Source organism: Plecotus auritus (genome assembly GCF_963455305.1).
Source record: "Plecotus auritus genome assembly, chromosome: 3".
Taxonomy (NCBI): Eukaryota; Metazoa; Chordata; class Mammalia; order Chiroptera; family Vespertilionidae; genus Plecotus; species Plecotus auritus.
The window spans coordinates 175,013,653-175,027,786 of record NC_137772.1 but is presented as its reverse complement, the minus strand read 5'-3'; the positions used below and the strand labels follow the sequence as shown (position 1 = coordinate 175,027,786).

At 39.3% G+C, this 14,134-nt stretch overlaps 1 protein-coding gene across 2 annotated transcripts in view; it reads left to right on the top strand.

Moving 5' to 3' along the window:
• Positions 1-14,134, top strand: part of SCN8A (sodium voltage-gated channel alpha subunit 8) — a 196,498-nt gene that overhangs the window by 131,666 nt on the left and 50,698 nt on the right. For both annotated transcript variants that reach the window (XM_080662798.1, XM_080662797.1), the window contains exon 13: positions 8,970-9,102. In XM_080662798.1, the coding sequence (XP_080518924.1) occupies positions 8,970-9,102 (133 nt within the window). The remainder of the gene's footprint in view (positions 1-8,969; positions 9,103-14,134) is intronic.

Sequence of the window (14,134 nt, the reverse complement as noted above, 5' to 3'; positions counted from 1 at the left end):
ATTCAGAATGACCTGTTTTTAGCAGTTGTTGGCTGTATAGAGATTCAAAAGGCAATCAGGATGTATTTGAAATTACCTTTTCTTTCCCTGCTTTTTTATTTAAAAGCAAAATACTTTCCCCCTTACATTTGTATAGCTCTTTACAAGCTGCAAATTACTTTTACATGTATAATTTAATTTGTTCTGAATAAAAATTCCATAAGGCTGACAAAATGGAGATAGACTATTATTCCTGTTTTTTAGGTGGGGAAGCAGACTCAGAGAATTTGTGCTCCTTGAGGTCACACAGCTCATTACTGAGAGAGCCAGAATCTTAGACCTTTCAGAAACCCCAATCTGATGTTTCTCAGTTCATTTTAATGTCTTCTCTGCATAGTCACATAGCCATTGCTCTTCTGGAAAACTGTTTATGGAAAATCAGCAATAATTGCTCTAGCTGGTTTGGCTCAGTGAATAGAGTGTCAGCCTTCTGACTGAAGGGTCCCAGGTTCAATTCCCGTCTAGGGCACGTACCTTTGTTGCAGGCTCAATCTCTGGCCCTGTGTGGGAGACAACCAATTTATGTGTCTCTCTCACATCGATGTTTCCCTCTCTCTACCTTTCCCCCTCCTTCCACTCTCTTTAAAGTCAATGGAAAAATATCCTTGCGTGGGGATTAACAAACAAACAAACAAAAAAAAAAAAAAAAACAAAAAAAACAGAAGAAAATCAGCAATAAAAGGGACAATAATAATAACAAACAGTGGTTACACAATCCCTTCCAAACCAGATAGTTGGTCAAAATAACTGTTATAAATTATTATCTTCACTTTAAATTTAATTTGTGTTTGATTTTCACTAATTCTATGTCTAGAGGTCAATTTGGGGCTCCACAATTAGATAGATAATTATATTCTCTGAAAAAACAAGCAATGATATCAAAGAGAATGAGGGGGGTCAGCATGGACAGTAAAGTTGGGGCAATTCAGATGCTGAGAACCAAATTAAATACTAATATCCTGGCAGTTCTTAAAAATATTTAAGCTCAGTAATACTTCTCGTCTTTTCTTTGCAGAGAAGGTGTTAGAAAAGGTGCCCAAGAGGGAGCTTGGGCTCCAGCTTTCGGCAGATGAGCAGGTTTGGTTTGGTTTGGTTTGGTTTGGTTCGGTTCGGTTTTGGTTTGGTTTGGTTTGGTTTGGTTTGGTTTGGTTTGGTTTGGTTTGGTTTGGTTTGGTTTGGTTAGCAGCTTCTGTTGTCCTGTGTGGGAGGAAAATTGGAGAGGCAGTTGAGCAGATGGCTGTGGAATGTAAGGCCTTCTGCACCTCCTTGCATTGTAAACGACAGAGCTCTGCCTTCGGGTGATTAGAAGCCTACACACTCAACACCCTGTGAGCACTTAGGAGATTCTTTGCCGTGGTCCCAAGTGATGATGGTGACAGACTTGAGGATTCCCAAGACAAAGCGGTCAGATCCCGAAGAGGCAGGAAGATGAGGTAGGGAGGAGTCTATCATGCCCAAGGGCTTCATAATTAGGAACAACTATTTTGTTAGAAGCCATCAATAACTTCCTAGTTGTTAATGGTGTGATGAAATATCTAAGATTCATTAATAGGCCAAAAGATAAAACGAAAACAGAATGCATATAGTTTGTGTGTTATATCAGATCTATATGAAGACAAACTGCATATAGAAAAAAAAATGGCTGACTAAAATTAACAGTAGTTGCCTTTGGAAGGGGCAAGTACTACTTTTTGTCTTTCTTACACTTTTCTGTTCTTTCCAGTTTTCTAAAGTGGGCATAGTATTTATAGCTACCATATACTGAGTTCTTAGTACACTCTGCTAAGCATTTCATATGCATTATCTCATTTAATTCTTATAACCACCTTATTCGGTAGGTGTTTTATCCTATTAACAGATGAGACTCAGAGATTGAGTGACTTTTGGAAATGGAACTTGAACCAAGGTCTTCCTGATGCCAGAGAGAACTCCCTGACTGATTAAATATTAGCTCCTTTTGGGAAGTGGGAAAAATAGTCATTTATCTTAGGACACAATATATTAATAATGTTATATGCAGAACAGGCCAGATGAGCCATTAATACCTCTTTGGGCTGGGATGTAGCAATTCTTACTCTCAAAACATTTTGGATGTGTCTACAGCCATGGATTAACTTGTCTTCACCTGAGCCATTAGAGTGCCTCCAGTTATAAACAAATGCTTTGTGGATCGGTCTAGTAGCCGCTGATGGTTTACAAGCAGTCTCACACAATATTAATGTTTAGGCTACGCCACATCTGTGTTTCTTCTTCAGAATCAAATTAAGAAATACATTCCTTATAAAAAAAGACATCCAGCCATCATATCATCAGAGTCTTGTCAAAAACTATGTCACATATTCATTAATTATTCTCTTGTGATTGGTGATTTTTTTTTTGATAGTTTAGGAATTTCTACTTTGGTTTTTGGTGAAACAGAGGATAAGGGACTTTTCCCATGTCTTCATCTCTAAGCTGGAAAAGTAGGTGAGAATCATAGCTCTTCACTCATTAAGAAGGCAAATGCCACTGACAAACCAAAATCAAACGTAATTCAGAAATTCCGACACATTAGCTTGCAAGTATACAAAAATCTCATTTCATGCACGTGGCCCCTACCCTATGAGATAGATACCCCAGTTGTCTGCATTTCACTTAGGAGGAAACCAAGGCTTAGAACGTACTTGGTTGCACAGTAAGCAGTAGTTAGGATTTGAATCTAACTGCAGAGTGTTAACCATTAACAGTTATACTAACTCTGAAGCCCAAGTTCTTTATTTACTTGTGTGATCCTGAAAAATTAACCTCTCTAAGCCTATTTCCATACCTGTAATAAAAAGATAAAAGGGCCTTTGTTGTAGGGCTATTGTGAACATTAACTGTAATAGCATATAAAATGTGAAGCATATTATTGGATCCATTCTTGGTATTCAGGTTCTTCATATCCAGTTTCTATTTCTCTCCCTATAATTTTTTGGACATTTTAGCCCTAAAAAGCAGACAATTTCTGCTGAATTGCTTGCCTTGGAGAGGATGGGGTTCCTTCTGAGATTCTAAAGATCCTTTCTGTGAGAAGGAGAAATAATTGTACAGTTATTTTAAAGCAAAACACTACAAAATTTTGAGAGAGACTTGAATGGAGATAAATGGCTAGATTCCAAGGCCACTTCTAAAATGCTCTAAATTTTAGCTCCAAGAAAGGTGACTGGACTGGATGTTAGATTACCATGATGCATTTCCATCTGAAAGCAATTTAGAATCAATAGCAAGTTGAGCTTCCTTGGGCAGAGCTGTAGAAATTGGGCAGAATCTATTATCTGCAGAGGTTGCAGAATATCTCTTTGAGGACAGCTACAATTTAGGAGGTTGGAAGTCAGTGGCTAGATGTTCTAATAAACTTTGCATTTGGGTTAAGAGAAATGGAACAAATATATACTGGGTTTAAATTTCAGAGAACAAAAGGAAGGTTCTCAATTTCTTCCTCTGTTGCTGATAGTTTTGTACCAAGGCTCCTTAGAAGCTGAATTTTCAAAAGGCAGAGGCTCCTGACTTTTTCAAAAAGTCATTCATCCTCCTCCTCCTCCTTCCCCAACAAAATGAAACACAGTAAAGAAAACGTATATATATATATACACCTCCATTTACCAAACAGAACCTGAAAGGATAGGGAAGAGGATGGGAAAGTGCATGTGATCTTTCCTCTGGTCCTTGGGTCTCATCCTAGGTGAGAGAATCAGGCAGCTGGACCAAAAGCAGATGTATACTTCACAGAATCCCAAGCAGATTCTGGGTGGAAGGTGGCTGTGAAGATGCTTTCTTTACGTAGGAGGGTGTCTGCTGCAGGTTTTCTTCCCTCAGTTGGCTGTAGTCTGACTCGAGAAACAATAGCCTGTGTTGTTGGTGGTAATGTAAAATGGTGCAGCCACTTCAGAATATAGTTTGGCAGTTACTCAAAAAAAAAAAAAAAATTTAAACGTAGAGTTACCATATGACCCAGCAATTCTATTCCTAGAGATATACCCAGGAAAATTGAAAATAGGCGTTTACACAAAAACTTGCACATAAATATTTATAAAATTATTATTCATAATAGCCAAAGAGTAGAAACAACCCAAGTGCCCACCAACTGATGGATGGATAAACAAAATGTGATACATTGCTACAATGGGATATGACTTAGCCATAAAAAGGAATGAAGGATTGATATGTGCTACAGCACGGATGAACCTTGAAGAACATTATGCTAACCGAAAGAAGCCAGGCACAAAAGGCCACATGTCCTATGATCCCATTTATATGCAATGTTTAAAGAGGCAAATCCATAGAGACTGAAAGCAGATTATTGCTTGCAAGGGGCCGGGTAGAGGTGGGGATTGGGATTGTCTGCTAACAGGTACCACATTTCTCTTTGGTGTGATGGAAATGTTCTGGAATCAGATTATAGTGATGGTTATACAACATTGTAAAAGCCACTGAATTGTACACTTTAAAGTGGTTAAAATGTTGAATTTTACGTTATGTGCATTTTAACTCAAATTTTTTAAAACTGAAAAGAAAGAAACAATATCCAAGTACCTGGACTTCCAGTCCCAATTTTGAAAACCTCACCTAGGAAGGAGGGAGTTGTGGGAACTACCCGCCCGTCTTGGTATTCTTTGTACTCTGATTTTAACAGATTAGATTTTCTTAGTAGTAAAATGTATTTTTCTCTGACTGCTCTCTTATCCACCCTCCCCCCTTCTGCTTAGCACTTTTATGTAATGTTCTTTGTAGGCAGCTTTAATTTATATCGTCATAAGCAGTTAACAGTGGTGAATATGTTTGCGCTCTCTCCACTAACCAATCTGATTGATGAGTACTGAGAGATGGCATGTAGAAACCGACAATGACCCGATCATAGTATAAAAATAGAACTTTCACCCACAACCTGCCCAAGACACCAACCTGCAATAAACAGCCCCGGAAGCTAGCCTGCTTTAGCTCAAACTTATAAGAAACTAAATTTCTATGTCTAATGACAATCCAGGAAGCTAAACAATAACTTCTATAACAATCAGCCCAAAATGGCCATGACTTGATTAATAACTGACAACTTCCCTAATATTTGTCAACGTAGGACCAATGTAGGACCAACCAAAGGGGAAGCCAAATGTGCACCCCTAACAAAGCACATAGGGTGCCCAGCTTCTGGTTAACCTGCCTCAGCTGCCCCAGGCCCACAGCCTTTAATCAGGGCATACCTGAAGCCTTCCGTCTCCCTCTATGACACTTCCCGATTCCTTTGTCTGCTTTTGAGTTTGCTAAAACACAGGTATGGTTGGCGGACTCCCTCACTATGTCAGACAGCATAAATAACCTGTGTTTTTCTTGTTTAGTTGACCTTTGTTTATTTCCAAAATACAGATACATTTTATACATATTTACACACTCTGCATTCCATATTCCTTTAAAAGGAATTCTCCTCTGTAATCAGTATTGCATTAGTACAATGGGTAACCCTCACCCAAGAGTTACCAGAGCTGTGGGGGAAACCAAGGTAGAGAATGAGCTCTCTGACCAGTTGAGGATTATCCCCTAAGCCCTCTTTACCACAAAATTCTCCCGGAAAGTACCCTCATACTCCTTTCTAATCAAGCCCCTCCCCCTTCCAGACAACTGCTTCTGACTTGTATCACAATAGATTAGTTTTCTTTCATTCTTGTGGACTCATACAATATGAACTTTTTATTTGGCTTCTTTCACTCAAAACGATGTTTTAGAGATACATTCATGTTGTTTTGTGTATCAGTAGTTCATTCCTTGTATTGATGAGTGGTATTTCATTGTTTAAATATATCCCAATTTGTCCATTTTCTTGTTGATGGCTTTCTTATATTCCCCGTTTTCAGTAGCATGAATAAGCTTGCCAAGAGCTTTCTTGTATAATTCTTTTTTTAGATAAGTGTTGTCATTTATATTGGATAGATTTCAACTCACAGTGAAATTTTTGGGTCATATGGTAAATGTATGTTTAACTTCATGAGAAACTGCCAAACGACTCTCCAAAATAGTTACATCATTCTTTTATACTTCTATTAACAGTGTATTAGAGTTCCAGTTGCTCCACATCCTAGCCAATATGTGGTTGTGTTAATCTTTGATTTTAGCATCTTAGTGAGTATAAAATACGATCTTATTGTCCTTTTAATTTTCATTTCCATGATGATGAGCATTTTTTCATGTGCTTATTGGCTTCTTGTATCTTCTTTTGTTAATTGCTTATTCAAATATTTTGCCCATTTTAACTGAGCTGTTCTTTTTATTATTGATTTAATAGCTTTTTATATTCTATGGATATAAATCCTTTATCATTTATATAAGTTTTTAATTTTGATGAAGGTCAACCAATGTATCAGTTTTTTCCCCTTTTATCATAGTTTTTTGCATCTGTCTGAGAAATCTTTGCCAATCCCTAAGATTGTGAAGATATTTTCCTTCTATAAGCTTTATAGTTCTGGGTTTTACATTCAGGTCTCTGATTCAGCTCAAATTAATTTTTGTGTATGGAACTACATAGGAGTGGACCTGGGTGGATATCCAGTTTTTTAGTACCATTTGTTAAAAAGACTTTCCTATCTCCATTGAATTGATTTGACTCCTTGGTTGAAATCGATTGATGTAGTAGGTGAGGGTCTATTTCTGTATTCTATTTCTATTTCCTTGATCCACTTATCTATGCTTATACCAATACTACATTTTTCTTAATTATTGTAACTTTATTACTCTTGAAATGAGACAGTGTGAGCCCTCCAAATAAAAAATATTTTAAAATATTATTAAATAATCTTTTAAGAGATTATTTTGCTATTCTAGATAATATTTTAAAAGATTTTCCTATTCTAGATCCTTTGTATGTCTTTATATATTTAAGAATCATCTTGTTAATTTCTTCAAAAAAAGTGGAGAATTTTGATACTGATTGCATTGAATCTAGAGGTCAATTTGGGAAGAATGAGCATCTTAATTATATTGAGTATTCCAATCTATGAGTATATTTCTTCACTTATGTAACTCTTCTCAAGTTTCTCTCAGCAAAGTTCAATGGTTTGTTGTAGGGGATTTGTATATCTTTTCTAGATTTATTTCTTGGTATTTATATTTTTTGTAATTTTTTAAACATCATGAAATGATAATTCTTAGATAGCATTTTCATTAATTTTGTTTTTAAGATTATTGCAATTAAAGCCTGAAGAATTTATATCTTGTTATATCCAGCAAGACCAGAAAATATTAAGATATAGTTAGTACCAGAGCTACATTAAATGCAATGTCATCCTTCCTTGAAGTATCAGCTGGTCTATTAGATCGTACCGTATCTTAGGGATCAGTATTAAGATTATCTAACATATACTACAAAATTTCAGAAGGGCAATTCAATAAAAATCGAGACTCAGTAAATGCCAGAAATAAGAGTGTGCATTGAATGGGGTCTTTCTTTATTCATTTTTAGATGATTGTCACTTTTAAAATGTAGTAGCCTATCTGATTTATTAGATGTCATGAATTTTAACCAAAAGTGGCTTCTCAAAGAATATACCTCATATGACCTGAGGCAAGGGTTAACAAGTCATCCTTACATATTCAGATGTTTGTAAATAATGAGCCAGGAATTGCCAGGGAAATAGTGTTTTTTCCTTTCTATTTCTTCTGCAGCTCTGCCAAACAAAACTGTAAGGTGAACCAGATGTCTGAATCAGTGAAAATTTGATGAAACATTGTGATGAGATAAATTATAATCTGCCAGAAATTTTCTTCTGTATGGTTCTTAAAATCTGAACATATAAGAACAGAAAGGCTTTCTGATGTACCTCTCCAAAGATAATTATTTTCTTTTTAAAACTGGTAGGATCATTCTGGTACGGATCAGACAAATACTTCTCTAGCTTCATACAATCATGTCTCTTCCTTGGCCTTCGGTGATGGTGACTTTCTCTGCCCTCTGATCCTCACCGTGGAAGGGACAGCCAACTTTAGGTGGATAACGTGTTAAAGTGGACAACATGGTTACTAGAAAGCTAGGTTTTAAGCCATCCCATTGAGCCTGGTCTGATGTAGAATATTCAGGTTGGCCCAGAGAACACAAGCAAGGAATATGAAGAAACCATCTACTGTAATCTAATTGACATCATGAGGAGCCAGTGGGATAGTGACCACTATGGAGCATGTAAAAATATTTTGTATAACAATCTGTTGGTACTTTCTGCCCTTTTTCTTTGGTTGGGGATTTGAACCATGCAGATTAACTCAAAAAGTAAAATTTTAAAAAGACAAGGTAAACACATATGATGCAATATATTTCATTAAACTAGCTAAACCTTACCATGCTTCTTTACAGTGGCTTGGAGGAGATTTGGGGTAGAACTTGCTAACATTCAGTTAGGCCCAGATTTGGCATTTGGAAGCAACAGCTTGGTAGAGCGATGGTGCTCCTTACACATGTAGGAAACAGTATTTGTAACTCTCCGTGTGATTAGGGACATGGCCCTTAATGAAATTTCAAATGACTTATTCTATGATGTGGTCCAATTCTAGTCAAATGCTGCAGATACGAGACTAGGACAGGAAAATTCAGGGTCTACTTCTGATGGCATTGCCCCAGGGGACCTGGTCTTTCTATTCTGTGTTTGGAATTAAGCAGATGAGGTATTTGGGTCCCAGCCAGACTCGGGTTCATTGTAGATTTGTACAAACTTAAATGACTTGGTCTTGTCATCTATAGAAGTAAGGATGATCCGTGGCCAACTTATAGCATTCTACTTCTTGAGGTCAATAGGATTGATTGTAGGATTAAAGTGAAAAACTTAAGGAAGAGCATATGTTTCTGCTCACAGTCTGGATTATTGATCTGGTAAGGCCCAGCCTGAATGCTTATAAGACTTTACTCACCCATTTGCTTTTTTTTTTTTTTTCAGGGTACAACTGAAGTGGAAATTAAGAAGAAAGGTCCTGGATCTCTTTTAGTTTCCATGGAGCAACTGGCCTCCTATGGGCGGAAGGACAGGATAAACAGTATACTGAGTGTTGTTACAAATACACTAGTAGAAGGTATGTGCCCTGTGATGTCAGTCCAAGCTGCTGAGATACAAATATGTAGTGTGCTTGATAAGTATAATGCCTGTCCCTTGGTCTGAGTTTTGCAAAAATTGCCTCTAAACTTTAGGAATAGTGTGCTGGTCATAGAAACCAGCATCCCAAACCTGCATGCAGAGAATCCAATAAGGACTTCAAAGTTGCTGCCAGCATTGTGCACAGACAGATAAGTATGAAGGAGTGACGTAAGTGTGAGCTAGAAGATCTGAAGAAGTCTCTGTAATTGTCATCACGAGGAGCCAGTGGGGTGATGTAAGGCATATAGGAATATAGACTGAAGAACTATGAAGACAAAGGATGATGGAACCCCCTCACCCCAAAACATACCTTCTTCTTTTCCTTTTCAGCTACTTACAACACTTGTGGTTTTCCCTTAAGGATGAATGTTCTGTGCATTATGATTGCGCCTAATTCTGCCTCTCTTCAAGCACCCTCATGTAGCCATAAATACATTTGATGTGTGAATAGATACGCTGAAACCCCTCTTCTCCAGCTGTGCCACTGAAAGAGCAGCCGCTGTTGAATTGTAGCATGCCTGCAGTGATGTTGCTGTCAGTGCCCGACCTCAGCATTAGGTGTCTCCTCCATGACACTGTGGGCATGCTCAGGAGCACCTGAGGAAGCTCCAGTTCCCTCCGTCCCCAGCAAGTGCTAGCTTTGCGTCCAGCTGTGGTCTGCATCCCAGGCTCCTCTTGCATTCTTTAGAGGTAGATTCAGTGGCGAAGTTTTCTCTCACAAGATTCTGACTGATTCTGTATGAATCCTCTTCATTTGATTCATGTTGATTTAATTGACTTGTCCCATTATAGATTCAACTTTTTTTTCAATTACAGTTTACATACAATATTAGTTTCAGATATACTACATAGTGATTAGACATTACCTAATGTACAAAGTGATCACCTGGTAAGTCTAGTACCCATCTGACACCATATTTAGTTATTTCAACTTATCGACTACCCTCCCTATGCTGTACTTACATCCCCCTGACTGTGCTAATAACTGGCACTTTGTACTTCTCAATCCCTTCATCTTTTCTCACTCAGTGCCCCAACCTCAGTCCCATCCAGCAACATCAGTTGGTTTTAGGTACCTATGAGTTTGTTTCTATTTTGTTTATTCATTTTGTTGTTGTTTAGATTCCACATATAAGTGGAAATATATGGTATTTGTCTTTCTCTGTCTGGTTTCTTTCACTTAGTATAACACGCTTAAAATCCATCCATTTTGTTGCAGATGGCAAGATTTCCTTCTTTATTATGGCCGAGTAATATTCCATTGTATATATGTACCACAACTTCTTTATCCATTCTGTTTCAGACTATTCTTGAGGCTTCAAATTGCCTTCCTTCAGAGTTCAAACACCAGACTGACCAAACAATAGCCAGAGTCCCTGATATCAGGAGACTCATAATGATCCTGGTGTCCTTGAGACAAGTTATTTTTTGAGTCATTGAGTCATTTAAGACCAACACCACTTTGTGAGTGTGTGTGTGTGTGTGTGTGTGTGTGTGTGTGTGTGTGTGTGTGTGTTGGGCAGGGGTGTTTGCGGTGAAGGGAGAATTCCTAGAAAGGATCTTCCTTGAAGTGTTTACACCCACACACATGGGCAAGGAGTTACACTTTTCCCTGCCTAATCTGGAGAAGGTATCAGGTAAAAACAATACTGAATGAACTGCTCTCAGCCACCTGAACAACTTCAGTTATTCCTGTTTTCTTTCCACCCCATCAGGGTCCTTGCCGATAGAACATATTTAAGCTCTGTGTAGCTTATACTTAAGGTTGCAGGTGATAAGTGCAGATCATAACAATTTCAAGATAAGAAACACTAGTTTAAGAACCTTGGCTAATTTTATTCTTCACTTGAACACCAAAACAAGATTTATCTGAGTATCTATGGCCGCTGAGAAAGAAAACTAACAACCTCTAACAGGCGTATTTTATTATTGGCAAAGACATTCAGAGCAGAACTATCGAAGCAATGCAGCAATTTTTTATTGATTACCTTGGTGACCTAGCACAGGGCTTGGCAGAAGTAGATGCTCAGAAATGCTTGTTGAACTGAATCTTGCTGAGCTTGGAGTGGTGGGGAGTGTTGGTGTGGCAGGGTTTCTGCCGGAGACCTAGTACTTTTGTCCCTGTACTGAGTTAGAGCTAAATCATTGGAGCTTTACTGCCTTTCTCTACTCCCTTATCTTCCTCTTCTCCCTCTCCTCTTCTTTATCTTTGTGTTCTGTTCTACTCATTCTCCGCCCACCAGCACACACATAAAATAATAATAATAATAATAATAATAATAATAATAATAATAAACAACCCTGGCCAGTGTGCTCAGTGGTAGAGCATCAGCCCACGCACTGAAGGGTCACTGGTTTGTATCTGAGCTGCAGGTTCGTTCCCCCACCCTGCTCGAGTGCAGGAGACAACCAATGGATGTGTCTGTCTCACATCAATGTTTCTCTCCCTCTCTCTTCCTCTCTCTCTCTCTCTCTCTCTCTCTCTCTCTTTCTCTCTCTTCCTCCTCCTCCTTCTTCTTCTCCTCCTCCTCCTCTCCCCCTCTTTTCCTTCCACTCTCTTTTTTAAAAAATACCAATAGAAAAAAATATCCTTGGGTGAGGATTAAAGAAAAAAAAATAGATGCAAAGGTAGCTCAGAGGAGATGACTGTAGTTGTGTTCCTGGGTTAAGAGGCCATTCCAGTTCATTTCCCCTTTTCTAAGCCCTGAAGTTCACATCACTTTTACTTTTACTGCCTGTTCCTGCTCAAACATTCCTTCTATCCCCTCTCCTAGTATTTGACTCCCTTTCTTAAAACTGATGAGACAACTGCTATAAGCAAGAACGATGAATGGCTAGAGCTGAGTAATGTGAAGAGGGAATTGTAGACCTTAAGATCATTCCTGCTTGACTGCTGGTCCCTCTGGATTAATGGTCGCTAGATCGCTACAATGTGAAAAGCTAGCATTGAATGAATAATTGTTCCTGCTTTCCAGACCTTCAGTTAGGAAGCCCTGACATTTTAATCCAAGTATTTAAATTATTATTATTTGAAATAAAAGAAACAGGCTCCTACCTACCTAATGGTTTAAAACCACAGTGGAGCCCTAGTGGTTTGGCTCAGTGGATAGAGCATTGGCCTGCGGACCAAAGGGTCCCAGGTTCGATTCCAGTCAAGGGTACGTACCTAGTACCTCAGTTGTAGGCTCCTCCCTGGCCTGTGCCCTGGTCAGGGCATGTGCAGTAGGCAACCAATAGATGTGTTTCTCTCACATCAATATTTCTCTCTATCTTTCCCTCTCTAAAATCAATGGAAAAATAACCTCAGATGAGGATAAAAAATTTTTTATAATAAATAAAACCACAGTGGCAAATTCCAGAATTCTGTAAATAATGATAAAGTCCTGCCTGCTCTGCCTCACCCCATCCTGTTGCAGACGTGCTCACCAGGATCCAATAAACTCAGCAGAATTCAGTCAGGGGAGCCATCAGCTTTGGGGATATTTCAAAGGCCTGGAGGTGGGGTGTAGGCAGAGAGTAGTGTAGTTTCACTTCTCAAAGCAGAAAAGCCCTGGGAGAAGGAAGGGGAGAGAGTAGGTGAAGTAAGAATGAGGACGTAGAGATGGTACTTGGCATTACTTATTCTCGGGTTAAACAGTTTGAAACACTCCCCTATAGAGGTAGCTGGCTGTAGCTATTGCTGCCACAAATGACTTATTCATTCATATATATATATATGTGTGTGTGTGTGTGTGTGTGTGTGTGTGTGTGTGTGTGTGTGTGTATGTATGTGTGTGTGTGTGTGTGTGTGTGTGTGTGTGTATATATATATATATATATATATATATATATATTTTTTTTTTTTTTTACTAGAGGCCCAGTGCATGTAATTCTTGCACAGGTAGGGTCCCTAGGCCTGGCCAGCAATCAGGGCCAATCGGGGCCTTCTGGCTGCCGACTGCCAGCTGGGGCCTTCCTTCCCTGGCTACCAACAAGGGCCTTTCTTTATTCCGCACTGCCCCCTGGTGGTCAGTACACATCATAGCGAGTGATTGAACTCCTGGTCGAACTCCTGAGGGGACACTTTGCAATATATATATATATATATATATATATATATTTTTTTTTTTTTTTTACTAGAGGCCCAGTGCATGTAATTCTTGCACAGGTAGGGTCCCTAGGCCTGGCCAGCAATCAGGGCCAATCGGGGCCTTCTGGCTGCCGACTGCCAGCTGGGGCCTTCCTTCCCTGGCTACCAACAAGGGCCTTTCTTTATTCCGCACTGCCCCCTGGTGGTCAGTACACATCATAGCGAGTGATTGAACTCCTGGTCGAACTCCTGAGGGGACACTTTGCAATATATATATATATATATATATATATATTGATTTCAGAGAGGAAGGGAGAGGGAGGGAGAGATAGAAACATCAATGATGAGAGAGAATCATTGATCGGCTGCCTCCTGCACGCCCCCTACTGGGAATCGAGCCTGCAACCCAGGTATGTGCCCTTGACCAGAATTGAACCCAGAACTCTTCAGTCTGCAGGCTGACACTCTCTCCACTGAGCCCAGCCAGCTAGGGCATACTTACTCATTCTTTTATTCAACTGACAATCGTCAGGTGTCAGCACAGTCACTTCTCTGGCATCTCTCTGCCTTTCCGGTGCAATGGTAAGGTCTGTGAGGATGGGGACTCGCGTTCATCAGCGTTTTCCCAGTGCCTCGCGAACTATAGGTGCATAAACGTTGTTGAATTGAATTGAGAGAAGCCCCTGCCTTCAGAAACCTCATGGTCTGCCAATGCCACCATCTCGGTGGAATTATGAGGCCCTCTCTGGAAACAATTCCCAGTAGCCCTGAAGTTGAGACCTGCAGTACCCTCTCTGAAAACGTCTGGGAGCAAGGTAAGGAAACCCCACAAACCTTTGGACATCTCATCCCCCACGTTAACCCATTCCCCTAAATCAGTTACTTCCCCTATTCCAGGCAC